The 18425-nt window shown below is 35.3% G+C and overlaps 3 protein-coding genes and 1 pseudogene across 3 annotated transcripts; 1 reads left to right on the forward strand and 3 right to left on the reverse strand.

The window, feature by feature from the left end:
- Positions 1-549: 549 nt before the first annotated feature.
- On the reverse strand, positions 550-2046 carry LOC141693791 (putative F-box protein At4g17780). Its single transcript, XM_074498954.1, has one exon. The coding sequence runs from the start codon at positions 1860-1862 to the stop codon at positions 648-650; it is 1215 nt and encodes a 404-aa protein (XP_074355055.1). The 5' UTR covers positions 1863-2046; the 3' UTR covers positions 550-647.
- An 856-nt stretch (positions 2047-2902) lies between these two features.
- LOC141693652 (transcription initiation factor IIE subunit beta-like) lies at positions 2903-4711 on the reverse strand (annotated as a pseudogene).
- A 4286-nt stretch (positions 4712-8997) lies between these two features.
- Positions 8998-13707, reverse strand: LOC141690144 (uncharacterized). The gene is made up of 5 exons (XM_074494802.1): positions 13561-13707; positions 11761-12340; positions 10269-10424; positions 9804-10172; positions 8998-9302 (listed from the first exon to the last, which is right to left on the reverse strand). The coding sequence occupies exons 2-4, from the start codon at positions 12313-12315 to the stop codon at positions 9825-9827; spliced, it is 1059 nt and encodes a 352-aa protein (XP_074350903.1). The 5' UTR covers positions 12316-12340; positions 13561-13707; the 3' UTR covers positions 8998-9302; positions 9804-9824.
- Positions 13708-14425: 718 nt separating this feature from the next.
- On the forward strand, positions 14426-17873 carry LOC141692119 (protein FAR1-RELATED SEQUENCE 5-like). Its single transcript, XM_074496856.1, has 4 exons — positions 14426-14460; positions 15065-15316; positions 15438-17338; positions 17599-17873. The coding sequence occupies exons 1-4, from the start codon at positions 14426-14428 to the stop codon at positions 17871-17873; spliced, it is 2463 nt and encodes an 820-aa protein (XP_074352957.1).
- Positions 17874-18425: the final 552 nt, after the last annotated feature.

Raw genomic sequence — 18425 nt, forward strand, 5'->3', positions numbered from 1 at the left:
ATAACAGATCACGAAAATAGAACTAGACGTGCTAAAAAGTTAGAGATTTTGCAAAATGCCAGGAGTGTGTAAATAAATCTGGGGCGCTTGCTAGATTTTGGTCTTAATTAATGAAATAGGAACTGCAACAAGGCTATGTTTCCATTCTTTTAGGATCAAGCACTTAAAACAGCCTCTTTGTTGTTTCATCAGACTCTATGCACCATCTTATAACGAGGGGTTTTCTTTATCATTGGTTCTCGTATTTCAGCTAACATTGTTAAACTTCAGCTAACGGAAGTACACATCATGCACAACTTTGCCAACTCAAGGTACACATTATACTTGCACCATTTGCAAAGTTTAGGTCCACAGGTTGCACATTTTACTCGGAAATAAATATACTTGGAAATTATTGGGGCAGGGGTATAATAGTTTCATTTAATAGAAATCAGTTGAACTTAAGGATATAACAATTGACTAATACTTATCAAGTTCTCATGTTTAAAAAGACAACAATAGAGAAAAAAAGAGAGATGAAAAAGAAAATTCATAATAGAATAAAGGAGCTTAGGCTTACATACAAAAGAGTCTAATATTCTTTACCAGACCACTTTAAATATCAGCTGAGTCGAGTTAAATCCCAAAACAAGACAAAAGGAAAATGCTTACTCCTTTAGTGAAGTGATCAATCTCATAGGGTCGCCAAGTGGACGAGTTTGGTTGTCCGAATAAATGGATTTCATTCCTTGAAGGGAAACCATAGTTGGGGTATATGTAAAACAGTTTAAAAATCGAGAGCCGTTTTTGCCTTGAAGACACTTGAAGGTATCTGTTTTGTGATCATAGTAGTAGATCTTACCATATTCAAGGAATACAATCTCATCACCGTACTTGAAACCCTGTTGCATGAACTGAAATCGTCTAAATCTTTCGAAAGGGCCAAGGTCATACATCTTGATCCAGACACCACATCCCTCGTCCAAAGAATATACATCGAGCTTGCCAATTGGAGATGGTTCATGTGCCATCAAAGTAAGAACATCTCTCATATTCACGAATCTGAATATCTTTCCACGTTCATTACTCCGTGCATCAGGAAAAAACTCGGCCAACAACTTGAACTTGTTACTTGTAGCATCAAACTTGAGTGCAGTCAAAGATTTAACAAAGTTGTTCTTAACGGAGGGATATGTGCCATAAGAACAATAACCCGCAGATGTAACAAACATGTCGTGATCGGAAGAATACGTAGAATATGTCCAATAAGGACAATCCTTTACGTAAGTAGTTGGAATGTCCTCAAATTTATTCACAAGAAACTTAAGATCAGGAATGCATAGCGGAATCCATAAACTGGAGATAGAGGAGTAAACATAAGCACATGACTCGTAGACGACTACTACCTTGTAATCAGTACTTACATAATCAAAGCTGACTCCAACTAGATTTGGATAACTATAACCGCCTTGTTTGTTTTGTGGAAGATTAAATTCAATAGATTTGTGAATTGCGGGATTCCATAAGGACAACCGTTTGAAGTGGCGAAGGAGACAAACTAAGCCATTAACGGAACCAATCAAAGAGTAAGCATTGATAGGGAGTAAAAAAATCTCTTGGTTTCGGGAAACAATGGAGATATGGAGCTTTTTATTAGTTACAAGACAGTCATAGTCGATAGGGTTTTGCATGGGACTGCGAGTCTTGTGCTTTTGAATGAAGTGTGAACCGGAGAGTAGAGATAGCCATGATTTGGATACAGATTTAAAACGCACAACCGATTTGATTGGAAGTCGTGTGAGAATCTCGTCAATAATTACTTCTTCCGGCAGCTCCCTCTTCAATCTTATTCTTTTTCCCCCAACCAAAACAGGTTGCAGCATCCTTGTGTAGTAGTTGGTCTTAAAAACCTAGCTAACTGAGGGCTCATAGAAGATATGTAACTCTGAGGTACGTATGAGAGATTTCACGATCGAGCCTTCAGCATATATACCATTAAGGGGAGCGCAGGTCGGATCGGTTCGGATTTTAACGGTTTTTAGCGGTTTCGGATTCGGATTTTTTCAGTTTTCTGCTCAGCCCTATATACTTTCATGGAATCATGGGCTCTTTATTTTAATGGCTCAATATCAAGTAGTGAATGGTTAGAATATGTCTGGAATCGGTATATACCCTAAACGTATGAAGTAATCTTTATCCTCAAAATTAATAAAAAAAAATCTCTTTATGCATGTTTGTGTTATTTTCTTAAAATACGTTTACTATAATCTTTTTTACTTATGTTAGAACATGAATTTTATTACAATTCCGTTCCGTTTTCCTCTGCAAACATTGTAGAAAAATTTATTAAATTTTTTTTTTGGGTAAAATTTTTTGCATTAAAAAAGAAAAAGAATACAATAGGACAAAGTGAAGTTCCTCAGAAGGCCAAGTAACAAATTAAGCTACTCGATCACGGTTGGATAGCTCAATTGGTGAATAGTTTATCCTCTGTCGTCCAAGGTTCTGGGTTCGATCCTCGCTCACCCCGGACTACTGGAAAAAACAGACAATAACTACTAACAAACAACTCAAAGGAGATTAACTATCCCCTGTCCAAGAATTTAGAGAACTATTTTTAATACATTCCTTTGCAAACCATCTAGAAGACTTTAATCTGCATTGGAGAAGAAGATTTCCGTATTCAGACAAATCAAATAGCATCCAATTTGAAATATCAGAATTCTAATTGATTGCTTTAAATCCGAGGCAATAAAGTTCTCCATTCCAAGTAGTAATTGATGCGTGCAATGCCTGTTAAGATGCACGCTTGAGTTCAAATTTATGTTTAAGCGAGAAATTTTTTTTAAAAAATGCTGGAGCTCCATCTTCGCGGATTTTTTATGATCCAAAACAACAAAGTATTTATACATTATATCATGAATTTACAATTCTATCAGAACAAAGACCAGATACAGATGAAAACTCTGTCAAATTATGCAGGGGCATACTCAGAATGACAAGTGATTTGTCTGTCTTTCAAGATGCACAATTTAGGCCAGTGAAAAGTGAACTTTCAAAACTAATGCAGCAAAAGGTCTAGATGAATCACACAAATTTTTTATTGATAATCACAGTCCCTGCAGATTCGGATCAGAAAGAAACTTGACAGCCATACCAACAGCATGATGACATCTTGATAGACCATTAGCAGCTTAAAATCTTGAACAACTCAGGAAGATGAGAGTTGGTCAACTTGGTTCTCTTGCTAATTTTATGTTTTTTCTTCTTTTTCTTGGGCTTGTTGGATATTCCGTGAACCTGTGCTTTGGCTCTCCTCCTCGCAGTGTTTGTAGCAGGTTCACGGAATATCTCTTGGTAATTCAATTCCCCTGAACAGCTGTTTCAGATCATCATCAACCTTTGTAATTATAGTTACCCTGGGATCGTTTGGGAATGCTATGCCTTCTGGTGAATCGCAGTTTGATAGCAGCCAGATTTCTCCAGCAGCCTTCAGAGCCTAAGTAAAGCAAACAGAAAGGTACAATACCGCTTTAAAAAATATAACTCAGACTGCTTAATTAGAATTAACATCACTACATTATCAGAATTCACATCAAATAGAATTGAATTCCAGGTAAATAAAGATTTACCTGTAAATCACCCTCAACTGATAGGTATGCATCCTTGAGATCAACCACAGCTATACCATCTGGGAACTTTCGTATCAGCTTAAGAAGTTGGCTCTTATCCTTTAGTTCATGCTTGGACTGTAAGCATATACAAATCATGCAATTAGCACCCAGATATATATAAACAAAAAGGAAGCCCCAACAGCTTTTTTCTAATATATATGCATTTCTCTTTTAATGATGAAGAACTAATTAAACCCAAAGCACAACATAAGAACTTGTCAAGATAATATTACCTTGTAAGAGAAGCGCCTCCCATCTTAGTAAATCTTTAAATTGTTGCTCAAGCTGTCAAATAGAGCCTTGTTGGCCTTCACATCAACGTAACATGCTTCATTTATTTGCTCCGCTGTAAAGGCTTGCCTTGTCTGCAGACATGAAGAAAATTCATCAACCGGAAAATGTACAAAGCTAAATTCCTGACTAGAATATAATTTTACATAGCCGAGTTCCCTGCAATTCTCAGAAATTCTAAAAGGGAACCAAGTCAAGAATAATATGTAATTTTGAGTCAAAGAGGGCAAGTTTTACTGGAAAACATAAAACTAAATTGTAATATTAAGTCCTAGAATCTCTTAGAAACCAGAAAGAAGAAAACATCGTAGTCTCTACCAATTCCCAAAATGCTAGGATTATGTTAGAGCGAAACATACATATATAACAGATCAAGAAAACTAGAAGTAGAGCTGAGATCTATGTACCTCTCGTAGCAAGTCTATAACACGCTTTATCTGAGCCCCTACAGAGGATGCCTTATCATCTCAATGTGTTCGAGTCTTTCTGTATCACTTGAAAATTTTACTGCAGGGGCAGCAGACTTTGCATTTGCAGGGTTATAAGGCATGACTCTCTTATGCTTTTATGCTGCTAAGGGTTGTCTGACACATTTCCTGCTGTTTCTTGAACTTATCTAAACTCTCCTTCAATGCCATCTGATAAATTTAACAAAAAAGAACAAACTTTGTTAGCATAAAAAAGAACAGATCACTGTCTATTTTTAGTTCCTAAATCCATCTGTAACTAAATTAACCACGGTTTTTCTAGTGTAAGGGTACATGCTAAGAATCTGTACTCAATGAGTTGTCAAAATTCGTGTAGGTGGATCTATCATTATTAATAAGCTCTTCACCAATAAAATTTTGATAACTGGCATACATTAAAAAATTCGAATTAACCACAAATTCGATTTTCAAGCACCATATCCTACCCTATTATAGAACAATCTTTAGTGTTCGAATTTGTCCAAAAAAACAAATATAAACATATGGGGCAATCATCAATTTCGAAACCATCATGACCTAAGCGAAAATCAAATCCATGCAACGAAATCAAGATCGTTAAGCACATAAATAATCAACTTGTGTTTTCAAGTAATACGAGTAGCAAAAGAATTGAGTTCACAATAATACCCTTGGTCCAATTAAGTAAAGATGAGAGTAGGAATATATACCTGACACATCATTTTGTAACTATTTTTTGTACCTGGGTCAGTAGGGTTATTCTGAAAAAATATGATAATCATTAAAATTTGGAGTTCATATTAATAATCTTTATTTATAAAAGTTTCTGGAAATAAGTTCAAATATGAAATATTAGAAAAGCAAATTAATGCTTGTAGATACAAATATATTAAATATGATATGAAAAATAAAGCAATTGTAAAAGAAATTATGTTCTGATTGTTTCTAATTTAAGTGGACAACCAAGTCAGAATATGACAATGTAAACTGGAAAACTTTAATTTTTGTTAAAATTAGTATTGTTTATTTCAAGTTTGAGTGTGTATTGAAAGAGAATAACATATAAAAAATGTGTAAACATAAACCAGTAAGTCTTAATATTAAGAGCAGTCATGAAACTATCTCAAGCAGTTTTGCAGCATTAAGAAACATTAACATAAAACCAACAAAATTCCTTTCATAGTTTATAAGCGATGCGAAACTATAAACATAAGCCAATATCTATAAAACCTAGTAAACCATCTGTCATCGCGATGGAATACAATAAGAAAGTTACGCAAAGACCATATATGATCGCAGAGTCTAAAAAGGTGCTAAAACCAGAAAAGGGAAAAGATCATCAAAGTTGCGAGACTGCTGCATTCGAGGAGGCATTAAATTTGTTCTGTAGCCATGTCAATCGCCTTTCACTTTTCAAAGATATAAAAGTTTCTCTGGCGTTGGGACTTTCAAATAAATCCAAAGCAAAAAAGTAGAGGTGCTGATCAACATCTTGAATTTCATCTAAAACTTTTATGCACTTGCTTATAGAAAAGCGTTCATCATTCTTCATTATTGCAGCTGCTCTCATTTTGGAAGCAGCTGCTATTTCTAGCATAGCATCGACTATGACATCACCAGTAGCCTTCCGGCTCCTCTTTCGACGTCCTGAACCTGGTGTGGCAGCCTGACGCTTATTGTGCCCATCCAACATGTTCATGTCATCACCTGAGCCTGACGAAGCATCTTCATCAACAAGTGCAGGATCAGCAGACATGACTTAAGGCTCAATCTCACGGACCGCAATATTTTGATCCGACTGCATTAAGTTCAGAATAGCAAAAAGGACAGTTATTTTAATGCTCTACAGAAGAAATACTATCCAAGAAAACTCATAAATGAACATACAAACAAACGTGCCAAGTGGCAAAGCAAGAAGAGAGAACTTATTATCCACAAAATTCACTTCTCATATTATAACAGTGAAGATGGTAGTAGTTCCCCTAATAAAAGCTCCTGACATTTCAGATCGGCAGATCCCCCCCCCCCCTCTTCCTCCCTATCTACCCACCTCACAGAAAAGAAAACTGTTCACCCAGATGCTTGTTGCCTTATGGTTCAACCTGCTTCATAGAAAGATGAGCCTTTCATTCGGCGTCCAGCTTTGGAACGCTTAGTTCGGTGGTTTGTTTGCTAGTAATAATTACCCTATGGTAGACACATGTCCCGGCACTAAAAGCAAGCCCAATTCAGGATAGAGTGGCAAAAAGAAATATATTTAGTACTGAAAACAGATCATCTCGAAAAAGTTTCTTTTTGATTACCTTGGATAGTATCCCCTCAACTAAATACGAAAATCTTTTTTCTCAAATTCGCCAATCCTAAAACCAAAAATTTACAATTACCATCTACATTTTTAGTTGTCATACTTTTCAGTACCCGAACAATAGATATCCACACTACGGTCTCTCATATCACTAGACCTATAGAGAATACCGAAGACACTGCATTAAATAAAAATGTCCAAACTGCATTTATTTAAAATAACGAGTACAACGCTAAAAATTCACTTATCAAACCAACACACATTTCGGCCTCAAATCCCGAAACAACTAATCAAAACACACCAACAATTAATTACTACAATTTTGTCATTTTCACAATAATGCTGATCATTACACACACTTATAACAATAACAATAAATAAAAATCTTATTACTATCACCAGACAATTCATAACCCTAGCTTTCGAAAACTCGAATTGATTAAACTTGCGAAAACTGCAGTGATTAAGCTATCAATACATACACATATACATACAAGTAAACGAAACCCTAGAAACGAAAATTAATCAATAGAGGCCTAGAAATTGATAAAATTAACTAAAAACAAAGCGAATAATTCAAAAATAAAAAATAAAAATAAAATAAAATACGAGTGTGTGTGTGTATAGTTTATATATATACCTTGCAAATGAGTGATTTTCCGGCGAGAATTGATGGTTTGGGACTTGTTTCTCTCCGGCGGCGACAGCTGTTAATAAACAACTATTACTATGGTTGTGTTTGTGTTAAAATGATTAATAATGAAAGATTTAATCGGGATTTTTTTAGTTTTTGAAATAAAATATAATCGAAATTTTTGTGTCTTATTACTCTATTTATCGAATACCTGTAAATATTTTATTTGTTTTTTGAATAATAAGGTTTGTATGCCTGTAAATGACTATGAGCATGTGTTCTCTCACATGATGTATCGGGAGTGAGTAACAATCGAATCTAAAATTAAGACGATGATTGATATATGAGTATATAAATTAATTGAATAGTTGAATCGAAAATTAGAACGATCACATATATACGAGTATGTAACCGAATCCAAAATTAGGATGACGACAGGTATATGAGTACGTGTAAACATGATGTAAGTTCTTCTCATAGATAACTATTATTGTTATTATTATTTTTATTATTCTTACTAACTTAAATCTCGTGCGATGTACGGGTTCCCGTTAATATTTACAATTATTAGTTTTCTCTTCATATTATAATTTTAAAATATTTATATATAAAAATAATAATTATAAATTTATAATAAAATAATAGAATAACTTGTGATCGTAGTTTAATAGGATAAGTAGACCGTGTATAATAATTTAACAATTTTTATTTTTTAATTATAGGATAAGCCGTGATCGTAGTTCAGTAAAATAAGTAAACTATGTCTAGTAGTTTAGCGGATATATAACATTATTTATTTGTTTATTTAATAAACAAAATTAGGGAATAACCTTTGAACCAAAAATATTACCCCATTTCGATTATTACAGTATAATATAAATATTCAATTATTTACGATATAACTTATAGCATATTAATAATAGAAAATCTTGTCAGCAAAATTCATTTTTCAAATTTATGACGGCAGCTCTACTCTTGAGGAAAGATCTCGAAAATTAATTTTCATGTTTTGTCTTCAACAATTACAAAAGAATTATCCTAGTTAATTTTTTTAGGGATGTCCATTTCAGAGGAAATATATAAATTATTAGTTTTAACTTGAGAAAAAAAGGAAAACTACGACAATGATCTATGAGCCCCTGCTAAATGCTTTCTTATTCCAGCTTTAACTTGAGAAAAAAAGGAAAACTACGACAATGATCTATGAGCCCCTGCTAAATTATACAGGTTACTCACTGTTATAGAAATAGGCCGATTTTTTAAAAATCACTGATAAATCGGTAAAAAATATTTGTCCGATTTGACCGATTTCCGATAAATCGCCGATAAATCATCCGATTTTTTAAAAATTTTCCGATAAATCGAAAATCGGTACATCAACCGAATAATCCCGATTTCCAAAATCTGTAACACACTGAGGTTGCTAAATAAATTAAAAGTACATGTATTCCAAGCTTATAAGCTTAAACAAGCTAGCTGCTTGCCTCTCTTATCTTCTGAAAACCTAATACAAAAAGCTTGTACCTCTGTGAAAAGGTACAACTGCATAAATGGAACCTGGATTGATACATTTCCCTGTTATTATCGAAGATATAACTTCTAAGAGAGTAACATTTGGAACCAAAAATATAAAGCTGATGCTGCATTCCAAGCAAACAATATTCGGAGTAGGAATGAAACCCGTATGCAAACACATTCATTATCGAGACATTAAAATCTTCCTAATGTGTCATACAATAATAAAAAATAGTACACCATTAATCATATCATACAAGAATGAAACTGTATGCCGCAGTACTTTCTTTTGATGCATACAATTTGCAAATGTAGTAAAATAATACGGTGTTCTGTTTATAAATAATGTGGAAGGTTAATACAAACAACAAATCCTATCAATCACATTGTCGTCCATGACACTGTTACCTTGATAACATTACTTTCAAATTCTGCCATATACCACTCCAACTGCATACCTGTCAAACACAACCAATCTTGAGGCAAATCTCATTTGGGTCGGAATTTCAACATAATAAAGACAATCTAATTACAATCATGCATTTGTCTTGACAGCGAAGACGAAAAAAGGCAAACGAAACTAAGAAGAATGTACATGCAGATATATTGAATGAGTTAAAATTAACTTTTTACTACCTGCGTTAAATTTTAGTTGCAAACTGCTACTCAACAAAAGCAATATATGGATGGAGAGTGGAGGCTATACTCAAAAGAATTTTGACCGAGCAAGTAAAGCATTGATGGTGAATTGATGAAAAAAATTGCTTCTACATATTAAAAGAGTGCCTAAAAGGAGAGGAAGGAATGTAATAAGTTATTCAACAGGAATTTTTTAAGGTCAATGGGAACATCCCGTCTGTCATCCAATTTGGTGGTAAAAACACATCTTTATCTAGGAACCTCGTGGTGCTTCCTTGATCACTCACACTAATGTGTGTGTGTGTAAAATATACAATTACCTTATAATAAGCATCAGCTATTTAACAGGTTTTTTCAGTGACAGTATTCACGTTTGACAATTCCTTCTCCCGCCAGATTGCGAGCACTTCATCAGTTCTGAACCGTTGTGTGAAAGTTGTTTCTTCCATTGGGGTAGACAAACCATGAGAAAAAGCGAGGAGACCAGTATATGCAATCATTGCTCCATTGTCGATACAGTACCTGTCATCGGTAGCAAATAAATTTCCGCCTCTCTCGGAACACATAGTTTTCATCATATCTTGCAACCGCTCGTTGCAGCCCACACCACCAACAATAAGAACATCTTTCGAGCCACAATGTGCCATTGCTCGTTCTGTGATCTCTACAAGCATCGCAAACACGGTTTCCTGAAACGAAAGGCAAAAGTCACATACAACCCAAAATCATGTCTGCTACCACTCAAAAATGATTAAAATAAATTGGAGAAAATGCAAAAGCTTTACCTGCAGGGAATAGCACAAATCTGCTGGCGTGCACTCATTGTTTTTTAGCTTTTCTTCAGCAGTGGTTTCTATGTAACTTAATATTCCACTGAACGAAACATCCATTCCTTTTACAGCATATGGTAGGTCCAAAAACTTTTCCCCTTTCTTAGCAAGCTGTAGAGAGTTAAACCACATACAAGAATATTATGTAATATAACTACAGACAAATATACACCGGCTAGTCATATATTTTATAACAGAAATAGGATTTTCATTGCATGCAAATTTCATACTTGCACAAGCAGCACAACTTAATATGCAGTGTTCCAAGCGGTCGGGAAGAAGGCTACCTTACACTTGAACAGATATAAGCAGAGATAATACATATTATTACGAACTAATTACAATGCTTAACAACATCTATTATTAACAATTAAGTAATGAAATACTATAGATATATTATACATAATAATTAAACATATAAAGAAGAGTTAAATACCTAAAGTAATATGGATTTTGGTAAATGATGCCAATGACATGACAAAATAAGAACAATATTTGCTATTTATATTTACCAGTAAAAAAAACACAGCAAATTATATACTTCATTATGAAAATATAATTTACTTGCACAGTGTATATATGAAAAGGCAAACTGACTTAACAATTATCTAATCCATCATCACAAATATTTTGATCCATCTCTTAGGCTGTCATCTTACTCCTCCCCAATTACCCCTAACTTTCTTCCCTACAACTCCCCTCTCCATTCCAACACTTTCCTAGTGAAGGCGGAACAGAGCAATCAACTAGTATTAAACAAACTGTGTTGGCGACTCAAGATAGATTCACATAATTCTACTCATTAGCCAACCGAAAAATTAATCTTTTAGTTCGGACTACTAAACCACTTAAAGCCTCAAACAGAAAATTAACAATTCACGTCAAACTTTTAGGCCGCAACCTGTTACAAAGCTTTACAAAGCTTTTACTAATTCAGTTGCTTGACTGTAAGCTTTTTGTGTTCAACAACCTACAAGCAGGACATAAGTTTAATCATGTTTTTGCTTATTAACTCGATATAAAATTATGACCCAAGATCAGAAGTGGTTGACAAGGCAGCCCCTTTTATGTCGAAGTATAGCGGAGGGCTGTTACAAATTTTTTTGGCTGAGTGAATGTGTATTAATTTATCTTAGCAACATGAACTCATAACTGTTCTAACATGATTGCCACAGGAAGGACATGTTGACAAAACAACAATACACTGTTGATTTGAATAAAGAAAACACATAACAGACACAGGTTCATCAAATGCAGGGATTTGAGCAATAACAGTTTTTTAGTATTTTATCGTAGCAACAGTGTTATCCAACATCCTTCGTCATTATCAAGCAATAACGAGCAATTACTCGAATGAAATTAAATTAATACGGTGCCTCTGATAAAATACACAATTAAATAACCAGTGAATCAGAATACCAAAAAATTAAAAAGAAAATAATCAAACCTGTTCAATGTTATAACCTGGGGCTGGATCATTTGACAGTTCCAAAACTCTGGCAAACCGGTCCAAACAATTCCCAACAGCAATGTCAATTGTCTCCCCAAAAATCCGATACCTACCTTCACTATATGCAATCACTTGTGTGTTACCACCACTGACATACAACACCACTGGATCTTTGGCTCCAGTAACAATCCTCCCCATCTCAATATGAGCAACACAGTGATTCACTGCAACAATTGGCTTCTTCCAAAGTTGTGAAAGCACCCGTACAACAACAGCAGCAACCTGCAGTGGTGCACCCATGCCTGGACCTTTGGTGTAACAAAGACAATCAATCTCTTTAGGGGTTACTTTAGCCTCTTCAAGAGCAGATTTTATTAAAGGAAGAACATGTTGAAGATGGTGGTGCGCAGTTTCTCGAGGAAGAAACCCTTGACCTGGAGGGGTAATGTAAGTATGTCGTGGGTTGGATAAGATTGTTCCATCTAAACTTACAACACCGACTCCAATCTTGTTAGCTGATCCCTCAAACCCTAAGGCTAACAAATTCTTCATCTCCCTATATCTAGTCTCACTTTACCTGTCATCAAATATAAAATAGTTATAAGGAAAAAAAGATATTAGTATCAAGAGTTCTCTTATGTTCCACAAGAGCACACCAAATATTCTAATTACAATCAAAAAAACGTACAAATTGTACAAAGAATACTACAATGTCATTATTTAAAGCACTAATAACAATCAATTTGTGATCTGGTAATTTTTTGGCGTCGGTGAATTTTGATAGACTGGACAAAGCAAAAAACACGCTCTTACACGTTGCAATAAACATGCTACATTAGATTATAAACCACAATATCAAATAAAGTAAATAGTCCTCTAAATAATGTTAATATTGTGAACTTAAGTTGGTATTAAAAGATGCAAAAAAAAGCTATACAAATGTTTCACTAATGTATGATTGAAATAAAAAATATATTAACTTTAAAAAAAATGGATACAAAATGTCATTTTCAGAATCTATAAGCAAAAGTTTTATGAAAAACATCTCATTTCACCGAAACACTGTAGACTCTTTTAATTGTCAATTGCTTCCAAGTAGGAGGGGCAGCAAGACAATCGAGGGCTGATTAAGGATCATGTAGACGATGAAGCTCCGCATAAACTACCAAAACAAGAAAACTTTGGACACAATTGAAGCAAATTATTTATGGCTACTGCTTACCGGATCCTTATACAATATGTTATCTTAGCCTGGTTCCCTTTTAAGCTTTTCTAACTGGCCAGAATGGATACACGTCCAAGCATCGGACTCGACAAGATTTTGAAATATAGCCCTAAATTTCACAACTTTATAGACAGACAGTTTATAGCCCTAACTTTCTAAATTTGAAATCATCGAAATCATATAAATTGCAGTTTGTTTTTACTCTCTCTCACTCTCTCCCCCTCCCTCCCTCCCTCCCTCTTCTCATCTCTCTCTCCCTCTCTCATCCTCTCCTCTCACTCTCTCTGTTATCGCTTTCCCTCCTCTCCCTCCTCTCTCTCTCTGTCTCTCCCTCTCTCTCTCTCTCCCTCTCTCACCCTCTCCTCTCTCTCTGTTATCACTTTCCCTCCTCTCTCTCCCTCTCTCTCTCTCTCTCTGTCTCTCCTCTCTCTCCCCCCTCCCTCTCCCCCCTCCCTCTTTCTCTGTATAAATCTATAAAAGCACACAAATGAAGTAAAAAAACGCAAAAACAAAGCGAAAGTAATTCAATTACGATAATCTCCAACAAACACTATACATATACGCGTGTGTACCTTGCAATTGGATGATTCTCCGGCGAGATTTCAAGTCTCTTCTTGTTTTTTCTTCTTCTGTTCGGTCGGCGATAGCTGATAGGGTTTTAGACAGATTTTGAATTATCGTGTGATTTTGTAAATTAATTAACACATAAATTAATCAATTAAATGTTTCTTGCCTAATTTGTAATATATTTTTTTATTATGAAATCCAAAAAAAATATCATTTCTCAGATACCATGACAATTAATATATTTATGGAATTTTAACTAAATATCTCATAGTTTAAGGCATAATCGAAATCCAAAGAGAATATGCACGGATTTTTTTGAATTTTTAAAATCTTAGGGGCTGTTTGGCTCACACAAAATAAGTAACTTATTGGGTTCCCGTAAGTACTTATCGACGACTGTTTATCGACCTAACTTATAAGTCGAATTTACAGCATATAAGCTGATAAGTTGAATGTTAATAACGACGTATTTTTTCTAAACTTATTTTGATTTTTAACTTTTTAATCAATTTTTATTTTAAAATATATGTTTGTAAATGTTATTTAAATTTAAAATTCACGAATTAAGAAAATTGTATTCTAAAATTTTTTATTTTAGTTCATTTAAGTAAAAAAAAATATGATTTATAAGAAAATTATCCAAACACTTATATAATTTAAAAGTTTTTATATCCTTATCACTAATAAATCATTTATACATTTTAAGTAATAAGTTATTTTTTTAAAAATTTCTCAAACGGGCAATTAATATGATTATTTTTTTTATTAAACTTTTTGAAAATCAATTTGAATCCATTAAAATCTCAAATCTATATTTCCGAAACTCCAGTCTAAATACGCAAGCTAAAATCACTCCTCGCTTAAATCGATATGGCGAGACTTCATGATTGTAAGATTCTACGCTGGTTAGAGGACAACTTACGTATAATATAACAAAAATGGTAATTTTTATCGATCTTATGTTCGGAGTTTATTCTCGCTACTCTTGTGATATGTTACGAGCGTTGTTCCGGTATCGATGAAAGCATATTTCCGTGATCCGATCAATTTTATATTTATATTAGGGGACAGGTCTTTAGCAACCGTTTGCTGTTTAAAGTTTGTTGACAAACAATTTATCAGCCGTTGGATGGGGGATTAACGGGTGAGATGGCATCCGGACCGCGAAAATTTTCAGCGGTTGGTCTGGACAGACCGCGGAAAATTTCTGCGGTTGGGTGCTGTCCCCTTATCCCCAGCATCCCAAAAGCATCTCATTTCACCACAAAAAACACCAAAATTTTCAAGAAAAATTCTACTCTCTCCAAGTTTACATTTTAGGCGATTTTGGGGCATTTTCATCAAGAAATTCAAGTAGTTTTGTCAATTCAAGGTGGTATATTTCTTGTCTTAAATTTCACATTTTCATGACAGATAAATTATTTGCTCGTATGTTTCGTCATAAACGTCAAAATGAAAAAAAAAAGAGTCTATTGATCATAGCTTACATCTTGATGATTTAAATACTAGTGAAGAACCTAAAACCCCTGTATATGTTGAAGATGATGATTTTTTAGATAGAAATGAGGAATTTATTAATTTAGATGACGATTTGGTTGATGTTGAAGATGAAAATGATGAAAATGAGGTTGCAAACGAGGTTGAAAATGATAGTGATAATGTTGAGGGTGAGGAGGAAGATGAAGATGATAATGTAGAGGATGCAAATTTCTATGAAAATGTTGAGGGGGGGAGTTCCATATTTGAATCAAATTTTTCAAAGTGTGGATGAGGCCGGTCATTTTTTTAGGGCTTATGCTTTACGAAATGGATTTGCTATTAAAATTCAAGCTAGCCATCGTAATAAAGACAACGAGATATACGGTCGTTTATATGTTTGTAGGCTTTATGGAAAAAGTGTCGTCGCCGAGAGCAGTCAAAATAAACGGCGTAGAGAGGTTCTTCCTAAAAGCGAGTGCAAGGTGAGGATGTATGTCAATTATCAAAAGAAAAAACGTCACTGGGACGTAACTAGCCTTGAATTGGTACACAACCACGGTCTTGTTTCCCCTAGTAAGATGAATTTGGTACAACGAGAAAGACATGTCAATACCGCGACCCGTAGTTTGATTAAAACGCTTTATGGTTCGGGGGTTCGTAATTGTCAAGTGATGAATGTGATTGGTAACATTCATGGAGGTAATGACAAAGTTGGTTTCAATGTTCAACATGTTAGGAATGTGTTAAGAGATGAGAGGAAGAAAAGGTTTGAGATTAGTGACGCTCAAGCGGGGTTGGACTTGTTGCATAAGTTGAATGAAGAAAGTGGTTCTAAATATTTTATTAGGACCGAAGTCGATGAAGAGAATCGCTTGAAGTGTCTAGTATGGATTGATCCGAGATGTATAATGGCTTACCAAAATTTTGGCGATGTTATGGCTTTTGATACCACTTATCGGACAAATAGGTATGCAATGCCATTTGTCCCATTTACCGGAGTCAATCATCATTATCAATCAGTAATTTTCGGGTTTGCATTGATGCGGGATGAACACGCGTCAACTTTTGAGTGGATTCTTCGTACTTGGCTTGAAGGTGTGGGGAATAATCCCCCATTGACTATAATCACGGATCAAGATCAAGCCATGGCAAGCGCTATTGCGGTTGTACTCCCGAATACTACCCATTTATTGTGTTCTTGGCACATTAGTCAAAAATTCCCGAAGAAATTAGCTCATTATTATTCGGCTTTTCCGGAATTCAAGACGGACTTCAACAATTGCATTTATAAATCTCTCACCGAATGTGTTTTTGAAGCTAGATGGGCGTCGTTTGTGGAAAAGTATCACTTGAAAGATCATAAATGGTTAAATGGGTTATATGAGTTGAAGCACAAGTGGATTCCTGCATATACTAGAAACAAATTTTCGGCGTTTCAAAATAGTACATCGAGGAGTGAGGGGATGAATTCTTTCTTTGATAAGTATGTAAGTTCGGCAACGGGTTTGAAGGAATTCATTGAAAATGCCCAAAAAGCATTGGCAAGGCAATTCATGCGGGAGAAGGAAGAAGATTATGTCACCATTAATATAAAACGTCCCATGAAATTGCATACCACATTGGAGTATCATGCTTCTTGTATCTACACTAAGGAAATGTTTAGAAGATTTCAAGATGAATTGGTTGAGTCTTCAAAATACTTTGTTGAAAAAGACCGACGAGCTAGTGAAGAAGGGGAGAGAATGGGGGATGTTTATAAGTACTATAGTTGTTATAGGCCCATGTCCGAGCCTACGAGAAGAAATGTTTATTTTGTGGCATTCGAGAAAGCAAGCTCTTTGGGAATGTGTACGTGTAGAATGCTTGAACATTTGGGGCTACCTTGTAGACACCTATTGGCGGTCTTCACTAAGAAACGGGTTTCGGAAATTCCCCCGTATTACATAAACCGGAGGTGGACAATACATGCCAATAGAGTTGATGGTGTGTTGCCTTACAATTTGGATGTTGGACAAAGTCATGAGATGACCTCAACCGATCGATTTAATAGCATGACAATGTTAACCATGAGTTTTTGTCAAAGCAGCATTGCATCCAAGGAATGGTATGATTATGTCGTTGGAGTGATGAATCGAGAAATACCAATTCTCGAAAGAATGAGCGTTGATGGAATTAAATCTTACGAAAGCAATTCGCAAGCTCCAATTGCAAGTGCTCATGAAGAAATAATTATTGACCCTATTATGTCCCAAACTAAAGGGAGGAAGAAGGACGTTCGTTTCAAAAGTCCAATAGAATCGATTGGTAAAAAGGAGAAGTCGCCAAGAAGGTGCACTTTTTGTCAAATGGAAGGCCATGATAAAAGGAAGTGTGCTAGTAGACTAGAAGATCTTAAAAATGTTCAAGAATCGCAATATAATTAGGGGTGTACCATTTTGTAACTGAATGTTGTAATCTTTAAATGGATTTGAATTTTAAGTGTTTAACATTGCTTTCTTTTTTGTTATGTTTTATTGTCATATAATTGCCAATTATTGTCATATAATTGTGTCTTATTGTGACAGGTAACATGACTAGCGAGTATAGTGGTGACAACAACTCCGATCATAGTTGTGATTCGGTTTCCCACGTTAGCAACACATTCTCGGACTCCCTACCAAACGACTCGTGGTATGAGGACAATGACGAGGAAGATGTGGTCTCACCAACCTTTAGTGAGATAGAAGATGCATGTGCCGAGTTGATGCCCCTTGTGGACAATGACGAGCCGCCCCATGTGGAGGAAGAGGAAACGGACTTGTACCCACCCGATGAGGAGGCTTATAGGGCCAAAAATTAGATCGAGGCATGCAATTGGATGGAGGGTACTGAACCGTGGAGATTGGTGAACTCTCATCCAGATCCGTACTTCCTTCCGATCTTGAATTTGGGCAACAACACGCCCGATGAAAAATGGAAAAAATACGGATGGAATGGCGGTAACCTTGTTAAATGTGATCGGATTGCCGATATTGTAAACTTGAGGCCTCGTGAGGGTTGTAATATGGACCAAATACGCATCAAATATGTGAAAGGTTGGGTTTCACTCCTAACGAGAGGGACGGAAAGGGAACGCGAGACATGTTTTGCAAGATTTCGTCTCTACGATGGCTCGAATACGATTCCCGTTACCATTTGGAACGATTCCAACCCTTACCCTTGGAAACTTACGGAAGGCCATATCCGTGATGGTTGTGTACTTGTTCTCTACCATATTGCATGCTTCGTGGATACTACGCAAGGAGTTGCTCAACACCGGTTATCCGGTGGTCTTTCTAATATACTAGGTATTTTTGGTTAGGACCAATATATTTCATAAAATTTAGTGGATTGTATTGATCGTGTAATTTTC

This window comes from Apium graveolens, chromosome 10, assembly GCF_009905375.1.
Source record: "Apium graveolens cultivar Ventura chromosome 10, ASM990537v1, whole genome shotgun sequence".
NCBI lineage: Eukaryota > Viridiplantae > Streptophyta > Magnoliopsida > Apiales > Apiaceae > Apium > Apium graveolens.